The sequence below is a fragment of the Sander lucioperca genome, chromosome 18 (genome assembly GCF_008315115.2).
Source record: "Sander lucioperca isolate FBNREF2018 chromosome 18, SLUC_FBN_1.2, whole genome shotgun sequence".
NCBI classification, from domain to species: Eukaryota; Metazoa; Chordata; class Actinopteri; order Perciformes; family Percidae; genus Sander; species Sander lucioperca.
The window spans coordinates 15510484-15528267 of record NC_050190.1 but is presented as its reverse complement, the minus strand read 5'-3'; the positions used below and the strand labels follow the sequence as shown (position 1 = coordinate 15528267).

Sequence of the window (17784 nt, the reverse complement as noted above, 5' to 3'; positions counted from 1 at the left end):
AAAGTTACGAGGGACATTAAACACTGATCTTAACTATTCTGACCAATTCTGATTCTTGCTGTGCAGAAACTTGATTTCTTTCTATTCCAATATGAAAAAATATTCTCTCAATGAGGTCTCGAGATTTTTTTGACAGTGAGCAAAGGAGGAAGTGCCCCTCCTATGACTTTCATATTTTTAGGTTTTAAGTCATCAGCAACTAATAGGCTACATATTTTCATCTACTGTAGGTTCTACAAATATGGTGTCATAATCAATTTAGCTATCGACTACATTTACAATAATACTAGTACTTCTGTCAATGTATCTTACACTATATTTGTTGTATGTAGACATGATACATATATTCCATAGTTATGTGTATTTTGTCTTTTGCACCCGCAATGATCCAACTTTCTCATCTGATGTAATCTGAATGGCCCTTCCAAAGCCTTAGAAAGCATAAATGACTCTTATGAAAACACCCAGAATTTCAGGGTTGAGTTCTCAGTCATTGTAAAAAAGTGGGTTAGTACGCTATCTGTCCTTGAAGAAGTGCTCTGGCACAGCACCAATCCTTCAAGAGGTGAATCATTCTTGTCAGGACGGAGCAAGACTCTCATAGGAAAGCTTAGCATTAACCCAGTCCCACAGCTACTCTGTCTTTCCTTTGTCAGCCGAGGCAAACATAGCCCACAACTAGAACATTTTGAATGGTAGTACATCAAGACTGGTAAGTTCTCTCGATGCAGCGTGTCGACTTAATGACACAAACCTCTTAAGTTAGATTTGGCTAGCATTTCACCCCTCTGAGTAAAGTTGAATACAGTGTCATGGAAACTTTCAGACACTTACTCCCACTTTTGGGGCTTTTGGCCCATCCTCCAAAATGAAAAAAAGAAGAAGCAGATTGTCCAAATGGGACTGTGTGATATAAACATCTCCCCGGGAGGTGTGCTGGAGCCTCAGTCTGTCACAAGGGCCAAAAACCACAAAGTGTCCGCCCAGGCTATTGAGAATGTATGGCAGGCGGCCATGACATGGGGCTCAACAGCTGTCCAAAGAGGGCTGAGAGAGGTCGCTGACTGTGGCCTTGTTCATCTGAAGCAAACCGTCTACCCAAGAGAAAGGAAGCTGCAGGGCACCGTTCCCAGGATTTTCCACAGCGTTGTGGCGTGGTAGGCTTATGAGTGGAAGAAACATGGAAATGTGTCTTTCCCTGGTTGCAAGGTCTCAGAAGTATTATATATGCATTCACACAGACAGATGGACACACACACATACACACATGTACTGTTCACCATATGTATCCTCCTGTGTTCGTTAGCAGACATCCTTTCTTCCTGAACGATTCCCTATTATAGCCCCAAAACCCTTGACAGGTGTCAGCCGTACTCAGCTCACCGACTCACCAAAGCCTCCCCAGAAATAATCCGCTTCTTCTTTTCCCATCTCCCACAGTAGATTTCATCACAATTTCTGGACAAATTCAACTGAAGCTGCTGACTTTTATGGGAACGACTTTTATTTTGATTTAATATAAATCCTATCTCGGGGCTTGGGGAGGGGGGGGCTAGAGTTTTTTCCCCCTACCTTCTGTCTGTATTTCTTACTCTCTTTCCACCCCCAACCTCTGCTGCTTCCTCCCGCTCTCTCCCTCTGTTGGACTCGCAGGCTTATGTCATGTGGAAAGTGTCTTCACTGAAGCAGCTCGAGGACACTGAGAAGCCATTTCCATTTTCGTAGATGTCCCCCCCACCCCCCCACCCCCCACCCCCTCTTGTGGAATATTGTCATTCAACATTCCCTCGTTTGAGCGTGCGGAAAAGCCCTCAGGTTTTAAAGTGACTTGATCCCCTTTTCCAGACATATTCTCACAGGATTAAGCAGTGATGCCCAACTAAAGTACCCTTAATCAAATCAAAATAAATAGCCCCCTTCACAATGGAGGATGCCACATTTTCCTTTCTATCTTGCAGGGGATTTGTCCCAGGGAGGGACTATCACAGTGGAAAGGCCCAGTGCCTGCAGAGGGAATATAATTTGATGTGCTCTGTGTGTGGGAGTGTACTGCACTACAGTAGGTGTGTTTTAGTGTGCCTAAATGTATGTACATGTTGTCTTTGACAGCATCGTGGTTCTCTTTCAGCTCTTATTGCAGCTGGTGTTGGAGTCGAGCTTGGCTTTTAGAGCCAAAATGAAGGAGTTTAAGTGTGCCTTAGGAAAGCTTCTGGCATCACGGCCGTGTGGCAATCCAGGGCAGCAAGAAAGCATTTACTGCAGATTAAAGCTCCTCTCAAGTGTTTCACAAAGTCAGCCTTAAGCTTGACAATTGTTCCCAGAGACATCCAGCAACCTGCAACTGTGCAAAAATGTCACCACCCCATAACAACTATAGTTTCTTCATCCTCCACAGGAGGTTGAAGAGGTTATCAATCAGAATTTAGTTTTACGCTCATTTGTCACAAGTTTGTTTAGATGGATGCAATTGTTGTATGTGTCACTGTTGTAGGTATACGTGTATCAGCTGACAAGCCTTTTATAAACTCCATTTATCTTAAAGTGCCCATATTATGAAAAAATCACTTTTTCTGGGATTTGGGGTGTTATTTTGTGTCTCTGGTGCTTCCACACACATACAAACTTTGAAAAAAATCCATCCATGCTGTTTAGAGTGAGATACGGTTTCTGAATGTGTCCTGCCTTCAGTCTCTGGGTGAGCTGTTCAAAATCGGCACGGCTTGTGACGTCACAAGCCGAAACGAGCTGGCTAACCACAACCATTAGCTCGTAGCGTTAGCATGCTAACGCTATGGCTAACGCTAGCATGCTAACGCTAGCATGCTAACGCTAGCATGCTACCTCGTTCTCAATAGCAAAGCACTGCTACAACACACACAAGTTCACCATAATCTACAAAAGAACTACTTACATGTGCGCCCTCATTTAGAAGTCTCCCAGCTAATCCTGCCTTGTAACTGACCGAAGTTGTAGAAACAGCCTTTCTTTTACTGTCTATGGAGCTAGCTAGCTGACATGATCTACATCTGAGCTACTGGGCATGTGCAGTGCAATCAAAGATAGTACAGAAGAAGAAGAAGAAGAAAAGAGGTCTCACTCTGTAGCTAAAACAGAGACCAGCTGAAAAGAGGATCTGCAGCAGTGAGAGAGAGCACTGCAGTACAACACAAATATGGTGTTTTTTGAAGATTAAACCATGTAAACTTATTCTGGTACAACCTTAAAATACAATTATGAACCTGAAAATGAGCATAATATGGCTGCTTTAAATTAAGTGATTCATAGCACCCATCTGCGATGGTGCAATGAATGTTTTACATTTTAAGTTACATTGTTGTCCTCTTCCAGGTAACTATGCTCGGCCCTCCAACTACAGTGGGCCTGCCAGTACCAGCTACAGCGGCCCCGGCCCCGGCATGACCAACAGTCTGGGAATGAATGCTAGCAGCCCCATGCACGGCCAGGGGCCCGGCCAGCCCATACCTGTAGGACGCAGCCACGGTCCAAGCAGCCAGAATAGGGTGTACCCACCCATGGCTCCCAGCTCCCCCAGCATGCCTCAGCCAGCTGGGCCCGGGATGGGACCTCCTTCTTTGGGTAGCTCCAATCGCAAGGCCCAGGAGGCAGCAGCAGCTGCCATGCCGGGACCTGCCAACTCAACACACAATAGGTAAGAGCACAGCTAGGACTCCCCTCTATTTCTTTAGTAAATATTGTATTTTTAGAGATTAACATGTTTTTCTGTTTTGCTTTATGTAGCTTCTCACCTAAGTTTGTATATATACAGTATATGTGAATGTGTGTGTATGTTCATATAATTCATTGCAGCCGCTCCTTTGCCATAATAGTCCTAAAAGTGATCTCGACAAAAAAGAAGAATTGTGTAAAAAATAATATTGTGGCATTCCAAATAGAAGTGGACCTAACTTCTTTGTTGGACTGAGCCTATTTTATTTCACCTGGAAATAGTGATATGCTAAAATTAGGGGCCAGCAAGCATCTCTATCTTACATCACTCTTTCTGCAGGGTCGTCTGTTGGGAGCTGTGCTGAAAAGCACCACAGAGAGTTTCTGTGACACAGAGTTTGTCTTTTTTTTAACCAAAAGTCTTTTCAGACGTGAAGGCAAGAGTCTTTCTCAGGGGTTCCACGCTTCTATGAGCCATTTGCAGAGGTATCCCTATTTTCACACATCTCATAAAGTGCCTGACATTTTGATAGCTGGCACTATACACCAAGTGCCATTTGTTGCAGAAAGAGAGATATTAGCCTGTGAGCAGACTGTAGGGGTTGAATACTGCACTGTCAAAACACAAAAGAAGAAAAAAGCAAACTACAGGTTTACTGTGAAGACACTAGAGACATATGCACCTTATCACAAATACAAAGCACTTTGATGTTATAATGGTATATGAGTTAAGGGATATTATTTTTCCATCAGGGTTGGAGCTTTGAATATATGAGTGTTTCTAGCGTTGGAGACCCGTGCTGTTGTGGGATTGTGTGGGCAGTAAACTTTTGCTGAACCCTGCCGGGGGAACTTGTGGAAACATGGCCGTCTTCTGAGAGGAAGGGTGGATTTCTGCGCTTCCTCCAATCGGAACGGATTTTGCCTAACAATGCATCATGGGAGCAGTCTTGCCAGCATTCTGCAGGCTGAAGTGGCAGATTAACATTTGTCAATGTTCATTCCCATTTCTGATGATGCATGAGTCAGACTACAGACTGTGAGCTAGAAATTATATTTCAGATTAAGTTTCTCTTTTTGTCATTGGTGACGCCGCTCTGCAGACAGCCTCCATATGTAAGGTCCCCAGCCCAGATGCAGCCACCCCAACCCACCTCCAACCACTGGCCCACACCCCACCCCGCCTCTACCCATCCTCCCATCCTGCCACCCATCCTGCCACCCTCACATTCACAGCACCATAGGTAGGTCCACCAACCTCATAACGTGTGTGTGTGTGTGTGTGTGTGTGTGTGTCTGTGTCTGTGTGTGTGTGTGTGTGTGTGTGTGTGTGTGTGTGTGTGTGTGTGTGGCCTTGTTTAACTATATTCGTGGGGTCCAAAAACCGGGAGTCCAGTATACTTGTGGGGTCCCGACAGCTTTGTGGGGCAAAAATGCTGGACCCCAGCATGAGGGATATAATTAGGTTAGGGTGAGGGTAAGGGTTAAGGTTAGGCATTTAATTGTGATGGTTAAGGTTAGGGTAAGAGGCTAGGTAATGCATTATGTCAATGACGGGTCCCCACAAAGATAGTGCCACAAACCTGTGTGTGTGTGTGTGTGTGTGTGTGTGTGTGTGTGTGTGTGTGTGTGTGTGTGTGTGTGTGTGCCTTTAAATATTAACTATCCATATGTGAATGTGTTTGTGTGTCATTTTACTAAACTGAATGGACTTTTTTTAAGCTCAACAGAACTGAAAGTAATCATGACGGCATTTCTAACGAGCTCCCTCTGAAAGCAAAACTAGAGGAGTCATCATCGTAATTGCCGTCATCACCTTCAGCATCATCACTGTAGTCATCATTATCACCATCAGCATGTCTTAGTCACTCTAATGGCAAGAAGTGAGCACAGACAGTATGATGCATGGACACACTCACTGAGTTTCAGATTGTCCTGTGCACTGTTGGCATTTGGGGGTGGGGGGGGTGTGTGGTATGGCTGACAGTATGTGTGATTTATTACGTGTATCAGGGGGTCAGTGCCGCACACACCCAAACACACACACACACACACACACACACACACACACACACACACGCACAGCAATGCAAATGCTGGCTTAGCCATTAAGAGATGGCTGGGCTGTCAATAAGAAGTGGCATGACATGATCCCCACTGCTGGGACCAATCAGACAGCCTGTCAGTCTCTCCTCACATTCACCAAGACACCAGAGAGGTGCCGCTCGCTGTGGTGCTGCTGGAGGAGAGGGCTCTCTCTCCTACTCTGTTTGTTTACATATCTGTCTAAAAAAGTGTGTTTGTGTCTTCACTCATTCCTCTTCTCGGTGATCCATTTTGATTCACTATCGACTGAGAAAACATCCTTTGGTTTCTTGTCTTTGTTTAGTGTATTTTATCTCCATCTTTAGCACAAAGCAGTCATTAATGTGTTGTTTTTTTTTTTACTGCATTGAAAAGGTCACATTTGAAGCAAAAAGTCCAACACAATGACTGCTTTTTCTTTTGATTTTCAGTTGGTCTTTCTCTGTTCGTCTGCGGTGGCTGTCGCTGCACTTGCTAACTTCCAAATTGCTATTGTGTTTATTCAAAACAAAGCATTACTTCCACTGCACTGGAGGAAAAGCTGAACAGACACTGAATGAACAACAATAGACTTGTATAAACTAGCTGGTGTAAAAACAAAATATAGGTGAAACTATTTGTTTTCAAAGCAAATCAGTGTCCACAAATTTGAATTATTTCTCTGCCATCTTCTTTATTCAGAATATTGATTTTTTTTTTCTTCTTCTTCTACAAACACAGGAATTAGTCTTCTGGCAGAACGTTGTTTTGACTGATTTAAAACACAAAACAGTTTGTTAAGATGGACATTTTTGGAGAATACTCCAGTTTCTGTATTGCCTGTCTCACCCTCAGAGTTGTTTTTAACTGCTATCGCTCATTCTACCTCTTTTATCCATCCTCGTCTGTTTCTGTTCTCTCTCCTCCCACCTGTTTCACTCTTTTTACCAACTCTCCCAACTGTAACGCCCTCTCCGTCTCTGTGCAACTCTGTTATCCTACCCAGACTGTTTTATCTCCCTCAGTCTTTCTTCCTCGCAATTTGCTTTTTGTTCTCTGCTGTCTCCAGCACAGCCTTGTTATGTTTTTCTTCCTCAGATCCCACTTTAGAACATCTGAGAGAGATCAGGAGAAAATTGGCCTCCAAAAACCTGCAGTTAAAGGCTCCAGTTCCCCATTTGCTCTCTAGATCTCAGCGCAACATTCTGCAACATTCAGACCTAGTTCCTCTCTGTCTGAGAAACAAGTCGTAGCACATGTCTAGTTTGACTTTTTGATGCATCAACCACAAGTGAACTGCCACAGCCACCCAACTCCCGACCTTCCAAATCAGGGGCTAGTTAGCAGTGATGTCATAGGCTGGTTTCTTCTTCTTTTCTGTATTTTCTTCAACACACCCCCACCAATAATCCCTCTACATTTCTACATTTCCACCTCTCATCCCCCATCTCCATCCTCCCCTGACTCACACACTAGTAGACATACTCCAGCTTCATTACGTTGAGTGAAAAGAATGCCAAATGAGCAGAGGAGGTCCACTTCTTATATCCCATGGCTGCAGGCGTGGGTCGTGATTAAATCTTGATAAAGTGTAGCGTAAGTGTTTTTTTCCCCCTCAAGCCCTCTCCGAGTTTTTCCTCCACTGGCCGACTGGAATTGGAAACAAATTCCCTGCTTTTATTGGTTAATCATTTTGATTGGTGGTTGAGGGGAAACAGTGTTGGCCTAAAGAGTTTTGGGAACATAAAAAAGAACCCTGTTGCTCTACTAAATGTTATTTGTGTTAAATAGCAGTACATATATGGCTTTTATTTTAGTGACAAAGTCACACAAAATCTTGCTAATCATAGTTTTTGTAATCTAGGTTTATTCTTCTGATACTTTGAAAACGTGTAAAAGCAGAATTTGTAAATATCGCTTGTTAATGCACTGTTACCTAACTTCAAAAATAGATGGTGGTCAATCTTAAAATGACATTGTTTTTGTGGAAAATAGCATCAGTTTTATAAAGTTGACTCTTTGGGCGAGCTAGGCTGCCAGTTGTCAGTTTGATGAATTGCAGCGTAAAAAGTCTGACATGTTCAAATAACACAGTCTGTGTCAAGCCTGTCAGTGTGGAGGAGGTACAAGTTTGTTTGGAAGAAAGGTGCGGTGCAAAATCTTTTTGAAGCTGTAGAATGATGTTGGGGAAGAGAACAGAAAGTATTAAAAGGTATACACTTTTCTTGGCAGTAGCTTCTAAGGACAGAATTGGCTTTTCAAATGACTTTCCAGCGCTGCCGGCGACACTACAGAAAGTTCCTGGAGCTATAGTAACAGGCTCTGTCGAAAAAAATAAGCACTTAGTAGTAGAAGAAGAGCAAAGCTCTGAAAAAAAGAGCTGTAAATCAAAGGAAAATTGAAGGAAGAAAAATGTTGGAAGAAGAGAGGAGAGTGCTCCCAGGCAAATCCTCGCCAAATAATTCATTTCTGACCTCCTTAGTAAGTAAATTTGCTAAATAAATAAGAGCAGCGCTTCAATGTCAAGAACGAGGCATGCTGCCTGTGGTGCTTTGTCGCTTGCAGTCTTGGCAGTGCTGCGGAGCGCTCTGCTTTCATTAGATGGGCAAAATAAATGGCTTCTCCTCCATCCATCCTGAGCTGTTTGATGTTTGGGAAGGGGGGGAGAGAGAAGGGAAGAGTAGCTTTTCTCTGGATTTAATATGTTAAAAGCTGTCCTTTTATTTTTTGTTGGCTTTATTCTGTGTACGTGTTTGTGTGTGTGGTGAGTTGAGTCAGGAGTTTGGAGGAGCTATGAGCCCAAGCTGCCCTGAGAACAGATTGGGTCCATATATAATTCATGGCCTCCAGCCGATCCACTCCATCCTTCCATCCAGCAGCCTCTCTGGCTCTTTTTCTCTCACTTTATTCTACACACACACACACACACACACACACACACACACAAAGCAGACGAATCGATAGGGAGGGACACACAGCCATCACACACTCCTGCAGTCCCAGCGCTTCTGCTGTCTCGTCCAGTTAACAGCGCTGGGAGGCATCAGCGCGGCCTGTCACCACGAATGAAGGACTAAGGCGCTGCCACTTCTAGAGAGACACCGTCAGCTGGTTGGCTGGCACCTCGTAACCATGGCATCCCCTTGGCAACAGCGCCCACCCCGCACATGAACACAAGGACACGCTCAAACACACACTGACACACACACACACGCTCTGCCCACGGTGTGAAAGTGGCCTTCTCCGATGCCCTTCACACATGTGGACTGAATAGCAAAAGGATAGAGATGGCTGTGTGTGTATGTGTGTGTGTGTGTGTGTGTGTGTGTGTGTGTGTGTGTGTGTGTGTGTGTGTGTGTGTGTGTGCATTAAGAGTGAAGGACAGCAAAATAAAAGAAAAAAACGACTGTTTCTATTAATGCATTTCAAAGGTCTTTATTTCAACTGTGTGAGATAATGACTTTTCTGCCCTAATGTTGTCTGGACAGGCCGAACAAAAGATTCAACACAAAAGCTGAATATTCATACGTCTTCCATGTAATGTGGTGTCAAAACTCTCATGCTCATACTTTTCTTAAAAACCTCTGAGAGAAGGTAGTTTCCCTCCCCTGTCACGCATTGTGTGTGCCTCTCTCTCTCTCTCTCTCTCTCTCTCTCTCTCTCTCTCTCTCTCTCTCTCTCACTCTCTCACTCTCTCTCTCTCTTTCTCCCCTTGGGCCACTCCTAAACAACAGACTGAGAGTGCGCTGGCCTGATGATGTTAGGATAGATGTTTCTTGCTGTGTGTGTGTGTGTGTGTGTGTGTGTGTCTGTGTCTGTGTCTGTGTCTGTGTGTGTTCCCTCGGCTCAGTCTCATGGAACAGCGATTTCCTCCAGCTCTGGGCCCCTGAGCTGAAGATACGCCCCCCATCGGTCCACAAGGGACACATACTACTCAGGCTTCTTCGTGCCTTCATTTCCCTCCTTCCTTCTCTCTTTCCCTCCACCTCCCTTCTTCTTTTCTTCATCTCCCTCTATAACCATTCCTCCTCTTTCTCTTCCTTCACTCACTCTTTCTCTCTCTGCGGCAACAGGGTGTTTTTTTTTCTTGGCACAAAGGTGCCTGAGAGAAAGATGAATGCGCTGTGCCATTTTTTTTTTCTCCCCCCTCCCCGATAGCGGCACATGCATATATTAAGTGTGATTAAACGCTGTGCAATGCCTCCATCAAGTGCTTTCTAATGGGGTTTTTTATGACATGAATTAGTCATAATAGGAGAGCGCCACAGTCGAAAAAACCTCCAACCACTGTTGTTGTTATTGTTGTTGTTGATTTGGATATTTCACATGAGAGCTTCTGTTTATATTGCTGAAGGGGGATGAGGGGTGGTTTGTACAGTATGGTTGATGAGGTTTGCGGACATTTGGCATCTCCAAACCTATTTGTCCTTGCTGGCTTATTAGCACTTTATTTTGTATGAGTTTGCATGCAGCATGCATCTTTACTTGAGAGAGAAGTTGCAACGATCAAAAGGTACAATTTATTTCTATGTCTTGACTCACACAAAGCTTTTTAGGGAACACGTAGGCAGCAACGAAGGAGTCTATATATAGGAAATGGGGCCAGATAAGCGTGGATTTGGTGTGAGCTTGTTTCTTTGCCATGGAGCTCCCCTGTGCACACCGGCCCCCATAGAGGGATTACATATGTATCATCAGCCGTGCTCTATGACTAATTACATCTGTGAGATGAGATTATGGGGAGGTTTACCAAGCCAATCCCTCCTCTTAGGCTATGTGTATCGGTTCCAACGTGAGGTATTACACTATGTGTCTGTGTGAGTGTGTGAAAGAGAGAAAGATGCCAGTTAAAAATGAATTGACTGACATAAATCCGGATAGAATTTTTCTTTTCGTCCACATAAAACGGTGTTTCATTTTGGGCCAAATACTCCTCCTTGTGGTCTATCGTTGCCCAACATTGTCCCTCTGATGTCTTCCTTCCTTCCTGCTTTCCTTCCTCTTACTTTACATTAACCCCAATCTTCTTTGATATGGTTGTCCAGGAGATAATCTTGAGTCAGCAGGAGATAGACCAAATTGTTCCAAACAGTGTTTCCTTTCAGCCCCAATGTCACTGGCTTTGGCCTGCCTGGCATGCAATGATAGACATTGACTTCAAACACACACACACACACACACACACACACACACTCTGTCTCCCTGACACACACACACACACACACACACACACACACACACACACACACACACACACACAGATAGCTAGCATTCAGCAGGTTGCAGATAAGCCCCTCTGATGTCACTTGCAACACCATGTGATGAGCCGCCTGAGAGAGAGAGGGAGAGGAAAGGGAGGCTGAGGGAGGGAGTTTGAGCGGGATTGACTTCTGCTGTCACCATGGCAACAAATAACATGATCCTCTCCAAAAGCACACCTTAATTAGTTAAATTATGAGATGGGAGAAGGTGGGGGAGGGGGGATTTGTTGTATAGAAGAGCAAAGAGAGGATGAGGAAGAGAGTTTTCTAATGCTGCATGCTTATCTTCAATCTTTTGGAAGAGCTGTTTGTTTGATCAGGGATATGTTGTGTACTGTTTTCATTGTGACTTTCAGATATACATGCTGCTCTGTTTTTACTACAACAATAAAGCAGTATGGCAGTGACAGACTGCCAAATATCATCTTTGTACGATTTTGTGACTTCTGTTCATCTGCAGCTTTCACTGTGACCCACTTATCTCTCCACAGCCTGTCATTACATTGTGAATCTAAACTGGATTCCGCTCCACCAATTCTACTAACATCTTTCTCCTCTTTCTGTGGTAGGCAGGGGAACTATCAAGGCCCTGGCATCAGCCAGGCTAGCACCATGGCTACCACTGTCCCCTACAGCCAGCCCACAGGAAACAACAGCTCAGCCATGGGCAACGCACAAGGTCCAGCCTACAATATACCACCTTCAGGTATATTGTCTTTGGGTTTGAATACTTACAGGTGCTGGCATTAGCAATACAAATATCAGCATTTACACTACCCAAAACGTTGGAACACATTTCTAACAGGCGAGATAACTTGTGTAAAATATTATTTCCCTTCATATCCACTTCTATTTATACATCCTCCTGCAGCCCTTTATCTACAGTTAGTTTTGACCTTATATGTCCACTGACTTATCTTGCATTGCAATGTAAAGAATACATGTTGATAAAATAGAGAAGAACCTGTTGAATAAGAAATCGCAGCCCTCCGGGTTAATATTAAACAGTACACTGAGGCACTCAGGTAGAATGTGTTTATGTTGAATGAACAGTAGAACCAACTCAGAATTGTTCCCATTTAGAGAGGGGGGGGGGGGGGGATATAAGCAATGACTTGTCATGCCAATAAAGCTCTTTAAATTGTGAGGGGACTAAAAGGGCCAAAAGATAGTAAAAGGCTAAGAAACCAAGAGTTACTTTCTCAGAGCTCTTACTTTTCCTGTAGAGCTGGCCCTCCAGTGAGCAAAGATAGTAGTAGTGCATCCCTTTTCTTTCAGCCCTTCACCCCGCTGCATTGTTGCTAAATGCACCTCGGAAGCGCTGTGGCTCCCAAAATGAAAGGCACCTTTTATTCCAAACCAAATATCAGAATGCGTGACATTTGGAAAACTTCAAAGGAATTAGAGCACCAAGGTTCCTCAGAACTCATCTGTTTTGCCCCTGGGCACGGTAAAAAGCCATTAGTTTTCCCACTGTGCCGCAGCACACAAGGGAAAAATAAAGGGGAGAGCCTTGTATTCAAGGACCCTTTCTTTCTGTTAATAAGAAATATGCAGCTGGCACTATGAGAAGTAATCTTTAAAGATCTCAGCTCATCCTTAATTCAAAACCTCATGAAGGTATACAAATGACTTGAGCAGAACAGAAACAAGTCTTCTTTGAAGCCAATATCTCGTGAATGCTGACCTTCCCATTCTGTTGCCACTTTGAGTATCTGAGAACATCCATGATTTCTCCCAAAATGAGGATGTGCAGTCAACAAGGTTGAAAGAGCACACAGGCTCACTTTTAGTGGAGGTTTATCTCATTCTCTGTCTATGTCTTCCTTATAGCCGCAGTCTTTTTATCTTCCATTTGTGATGAGTGCCTGGACAGGCTGTAGAGGAGCCTTGAGAACACAAAAAGAAAAAGCATAAACCTTTTTACATTGTCTGACTGTAGTCTGTGACATTATACCAACCATTATCAAGCAGCTCTCAGCACACACAAAGAGGGCACTGTTAATTTTAGGGAGTTAAATCATATTGAATCAACTGTAATACAAAAACATGACATGAAAACATGATGATTTAAGTATACCTCTTCATTCCACTGTGGTGAAAGCATACCTATTGGGACAAAGCTATTTTATAAAAAAAAAAAAAAAAGAAAAATCGTAACCTTGACATCAGCATTGGTTCATTTGAGACTATGTTGATTTTTATGTCCAAAGAACAAAGCTTACCTGCCCACAGATATCTCTTACATAATATTTGTAATTCAGTCTCTCGACTATTTTTGTTTGTGAAAATTTCAGTACAACTGTTTTTTAGAATGTTTTCTCATTCTTGTTGAAGGAGCCATGGGGCTGCCGGGAGATGGGATGATGAGCCCAGATGGAAAACCAAAATCTGACGTAAAAGACGACAACGGCCCCACCAACGAGCCTCACAAACCAAAGGTACCTCCTTGACCTTTTTCCTCTTGCCATCTCTCTTTGCGATTCCCTAATTTTTTTGTTTTGTTTTGTTTTTTGATCTCGCTCCCCTAATGAAGCAGACCAAATCTGGTCAGCATTTGCTGCCTCAGCACAGTAGGCTATTTATCTGTTGTTTTCTCGCCATATTTAATGATTTGTTTAACATTTACCATTCGTAATGTTTTCCTCGCTTTGTTTTTGCCCCCAGCACTCTGTTCTTGCTGATGTTTTGGCAGCCCGAGCTGTAAAAAAAAAAAGAAAAGAAAAGAAAAGAGAGAGACACAGAAAGAAAGAGAGGGCTCGGCAGCTGCAGTACACACATGCATGTACACAAATTTAAACACACACAGAATACGGTGCATAATCCACACACGCATGTATATTTCTTCAATTATTTTATTAAACAAAAAGACAAGAAGGCACACACTAGCCTTTGCAGTAAGTCACACACACAGACACACACATATACACCATCATTTTCTTCAACACTACATCCTCAGTGCCTCACACATACACACAAACACGCACACGTCCCAATACACAATGCTGACTTCTCATTTTGCCCTACAATTGCAGCTCGGCTTGGCTCAGCTCAGCAACAACAGAACTCTGCTCTTTGCTCTTTTCTACCCCCTCCCCTTGTTTTTGCTCAACAACCCATCTCTTTCTCTCTCTCTCTCTCTCTCTCTCTCTCTCACACACACACACACACACACACACACACACACACACACACACGGCTCCATCACATCCACTACACGTCTTTTCCCTCCAAGTCCCTGTCTTTTCTTTTGCTGATTACTGTAGTAGGGCCTTTTGAATTATTTAAGGCAGTCAGAGCAGCCAGAAAGACCCCCAGTGCTCCCAAAAGAGATGATCTGTCTGCCAAAAGAGAGAGAAGGAGAGTGAGTAAGAGAGAGAGAGATAGAGAAAGAGAGGTGGAGAAAGATAAGGTTTTGCTGACATGAGCATTCTGTACACAGACCAGAAGCACTTGTCAAGCTGTTGTTGCCTCTTTCGCAGTTTCTTTCACACACACACACACACACACACACACACACACACACATGTATGTACACATGCACTGAAGGACTAGACACAGACTTACACCCAGTGATGTGAGCTAACATGGAGTGATTTACACAAATTAGAGCTTGTATCCAGTTTCACACACACACACACACACACACACACACACAAACACACACACACACACTAACACACACAAATACAAATAGAGGGCACAGACTAATACATACTGATCTGTATGCATTCTATATATCTGGCATGCAAACACATGCATTTATGCATGTAGACAAAGGCACAATAGCAGTAAGACATGCAAAATCTTCCACACACACATCGGCTGTAGAGCTATTTCAGTGGTGGAAAGTAACTAAGTACATGTACTTAAGTAGTGCACTTAAGTAAAATTGACTTGTACTTTAGTTGAGTATTTCCATTTTTTGCTTTCAATTTCTATTCCAATACATTTTACAGGAAACAATTGTACTTTTTGCGTGACTACATATTTTTGACAGCTATGGTTAGTAGTTCCTTTATAGATTCAAATTCTTAATACAGATATGATCAACAAATAATTAATGACGTATGTAGCTACCCAATAGTATAAAAAGTACCAGCCACATCATTAAAGTGATGCTTACACATTAATGCATCAATAATTATAATGTAATAAAATTAAATATATTATTCTGAAATGGGAAAGTATGCATAATAAAGAGTACTTTTACTTTTGTTACTTTAAGTATATTTTGATGCTAATACTTATGTACTTTTACTTATAATAAAAATATATGTATACATGTATACGAATAAAAATGGAATGCAGGACTCAGTAACAGAGTATTCCTACATTGTGGTATTGTACTTTCGCTTAAGTAAAAGATCTGAGTACTTCTTCCACCACTGATATTTACTTAAGTAAAAGCAGCAATATCCCAATGTAAAAAAAAATCATAAATAATAGGTACAGCAAAAGTCCTTCATTCAGTAAAAATGTATCAAGTATCACAATCACAAAAAGTGTCATTATATGTTACATTGCATTACATTACATTTCATTTAGCTGATGCTTTTATCCAAAGTGACTTCCAATAAGTGCGTTCAACCATGAAGGTACAAACTCAACAAGAATCACATAGAAAAGTACATTAGCTTCAAATAAACCAAACTACAAAGTGCCACATGTAAGTGCAATTTCTTTTTTTTTTTTTTTTTATAACCATCATCAATAAGTGTGTGATGATGGTTGCTTTAAGATGTAAGCAGAATTTTAAAATTGTATCTGGTTGAGGTGGAGCAAATTTCACTACTTCTTAGGTATATAAGAGTATATAAAGTATTTAAATCTATAACAAAGCATCAGATTTTATGATTTGGTCTACTGTATATTCCAGATAAAAATGTTATTCGAATTAGTAACTATAGCTGTCAAATAAGTGGAGTAAAAAGTATAATATTCCCCTCTAACATGTAGTGTGATAAAAGTATAACTTAAAATGGGAAATACTCAAGTGGAGTGGAAGTACCTCAAAATTGTGCTTAAGCAATTATTATTATATAAGCAATGTATTTATGTACTTTCCACCTCTGGATCCAAACTTATGCATTACAACACACACAGACACAGACACACATGTCTGTATGACCGTGCCCACACACATTGACTCCTTTTGGGTTATCTACCATTGCAAACTGACCTCACTGTTGTTGTATGGACAGTAGTAGAACACACCATTATAGTGTTATACTGATAGTGAGGAGGTGGGTGAAAGAACACAGCAACGGATGCTTTTATACAAAGAAAATGAAAGTCCTCTTCCTCTCCTCTTTCTCCTCACCAGCTACAGGATGGCTACAGCCACAATAACAGCAGCAGTAGTTCCCAGCAGTGCGTGTCCCAGCCTGCCACCCCAGGTGGTGCCCTGCCCGTGCCCTCGCCCCTCTCACCCAGCCCAGCCAGCCTGTCCTCCTACCACGGAGACGACAGCGACAGCATCAGCAGCCCTCCCTGGCCCCTCAAGACCCCCTCCAGTCCTGTAAGCACTAGAAGCTCAAACACTGTTGGATGGATGGATGTGTGCATTTACAAAGTACAGGAATTAAATGATCATATACACACGGAGACCAAACCAAATGACTTAAGGATCAGTGAAACAAAGTGAATTTCCCTTTATGGACATTAATAATACAATACAGGCTGTTTGTCTGATTGATTCATGTATGACTGAAGTCTTTTTAAACCTGGGCTGTAGCCAGACATGGCTATGTGAGATTAAACTTTATTCACCAATTTGAACTTGAGGGATATGAATGTGCTGTGAATGAACTTTGAAGTAAACACAGGCTGCACACTGAACAAAATGCTCTAAAGAAGTGTTTATTTTTGCTTGGACATTCAACCAAGGGCCTACTTTAGAATGTGTAAATATGGGATGAAACATTAATGATCCTCATGGGGAGAGTGGGTTGTTGTTGCAGAAAACTGCAGTAGGATACGGCGAAAAAAACAACTGCAGAATAGACTATATACACTAGAATGTATAGTATATACTGTGCATGAATTCCCCAAATTAGCATTTAGAAAGTTATGTAAATTATGTGTCCACACATGTCAAGTATAGGATATGAATGAAGACAGCTTTATTATTGTGCTTACACACATATGGTCTACCACATATAGTATACCTTTTATTCAAATAAAAAACAAACATGAATGTAGCTTATAAGAGGTCACATTCTCATTTTACATTACCATAGCCTCTTTTTTCTCTCTGCGTCTCTCACCAGAAAGCCAACCCTAATTCCTCCTCCCTCAGTGGGGAGCGAATCACGCGGCTATTTGAGTTGGGTGTGGAGCCAGAGAGGCGGGGCTGGGTGGAGCGATACCTCACCTTCATGGAGGAGAGGGGCACGCCTGTTGCCCAGCTTCCCGTTGTGGGCAAGAAGGCGCTGGACCTCTGGAAGCTCTACATAGCTGTTCGGGAGATTGGAGGCCTCGCCATGGTAAGATGTTGTTATGTTGGGATAATGTTAGATTAGATTTAACTTTACTGTCATTGCACAGAGTACAGGTACTGAGACAATGGACAGTTCTAAAGCCATGGGCCTTTTTATGCTGCTTTAACAGCTTCCAGTCTTCTAGGAAGGAATCTTCACTAGATTTTGGAGCATGCAGGGGTTTGCTCCCATTCAGCCACAATAATGTCAGTGAGGTCGGCCATTGATGTTGTGAAATAAGGCCTGGCTCACAGTCAGTGTTTCAGTTCAGTTGAATGGATGGGGTTTAG

The 17784-nt window shown here is 42.6% G+C and overlaps 1 protein-coding gene across 4 annotated transcripts in view; it reads left to right on the top strand.

Moving 5' to 3' along the window:
- LOC116035622 (AT-rich interactive domain-containing protein 1B-like) overlaps positions 1 to 17784 on the top strand; it is a 168870-nt gene that overhangs the window by 137178 nt on the left and 13908 nt on the right. For 3 of the 4 annotated variants that reach the window (XM_031278808.2, XM_031278807.2, XM_031278806.2), the window contains exons 8-13: positions 3349 to 3670; positions 4791 to 4931; positions 11582 to 11718; positions 13350 to 13453; positions 16339 to 16533; positions 17285 to 17500. In XM_031278808.2, coding sequence (XP_031134668.1) covers positions 3349 to 3670; positions 4791 to 4931; positions 11582 to 11718; positions 13350 to 13453; positions 16339 to 16533; positions 17285 to 17500 — 1115 coding nt within the window. The remainder of the gene's footprint in view (positions 1 to 3348; positions 3671 to 4790; positions 4932 to 11581; positions 11719 to 13349; positions 13454 to 16338; positions 16534 to 17284; positions 17501 to 17784) is intronic. The other variant, XM_031278809.2, reaches the window with a different exon arrangement.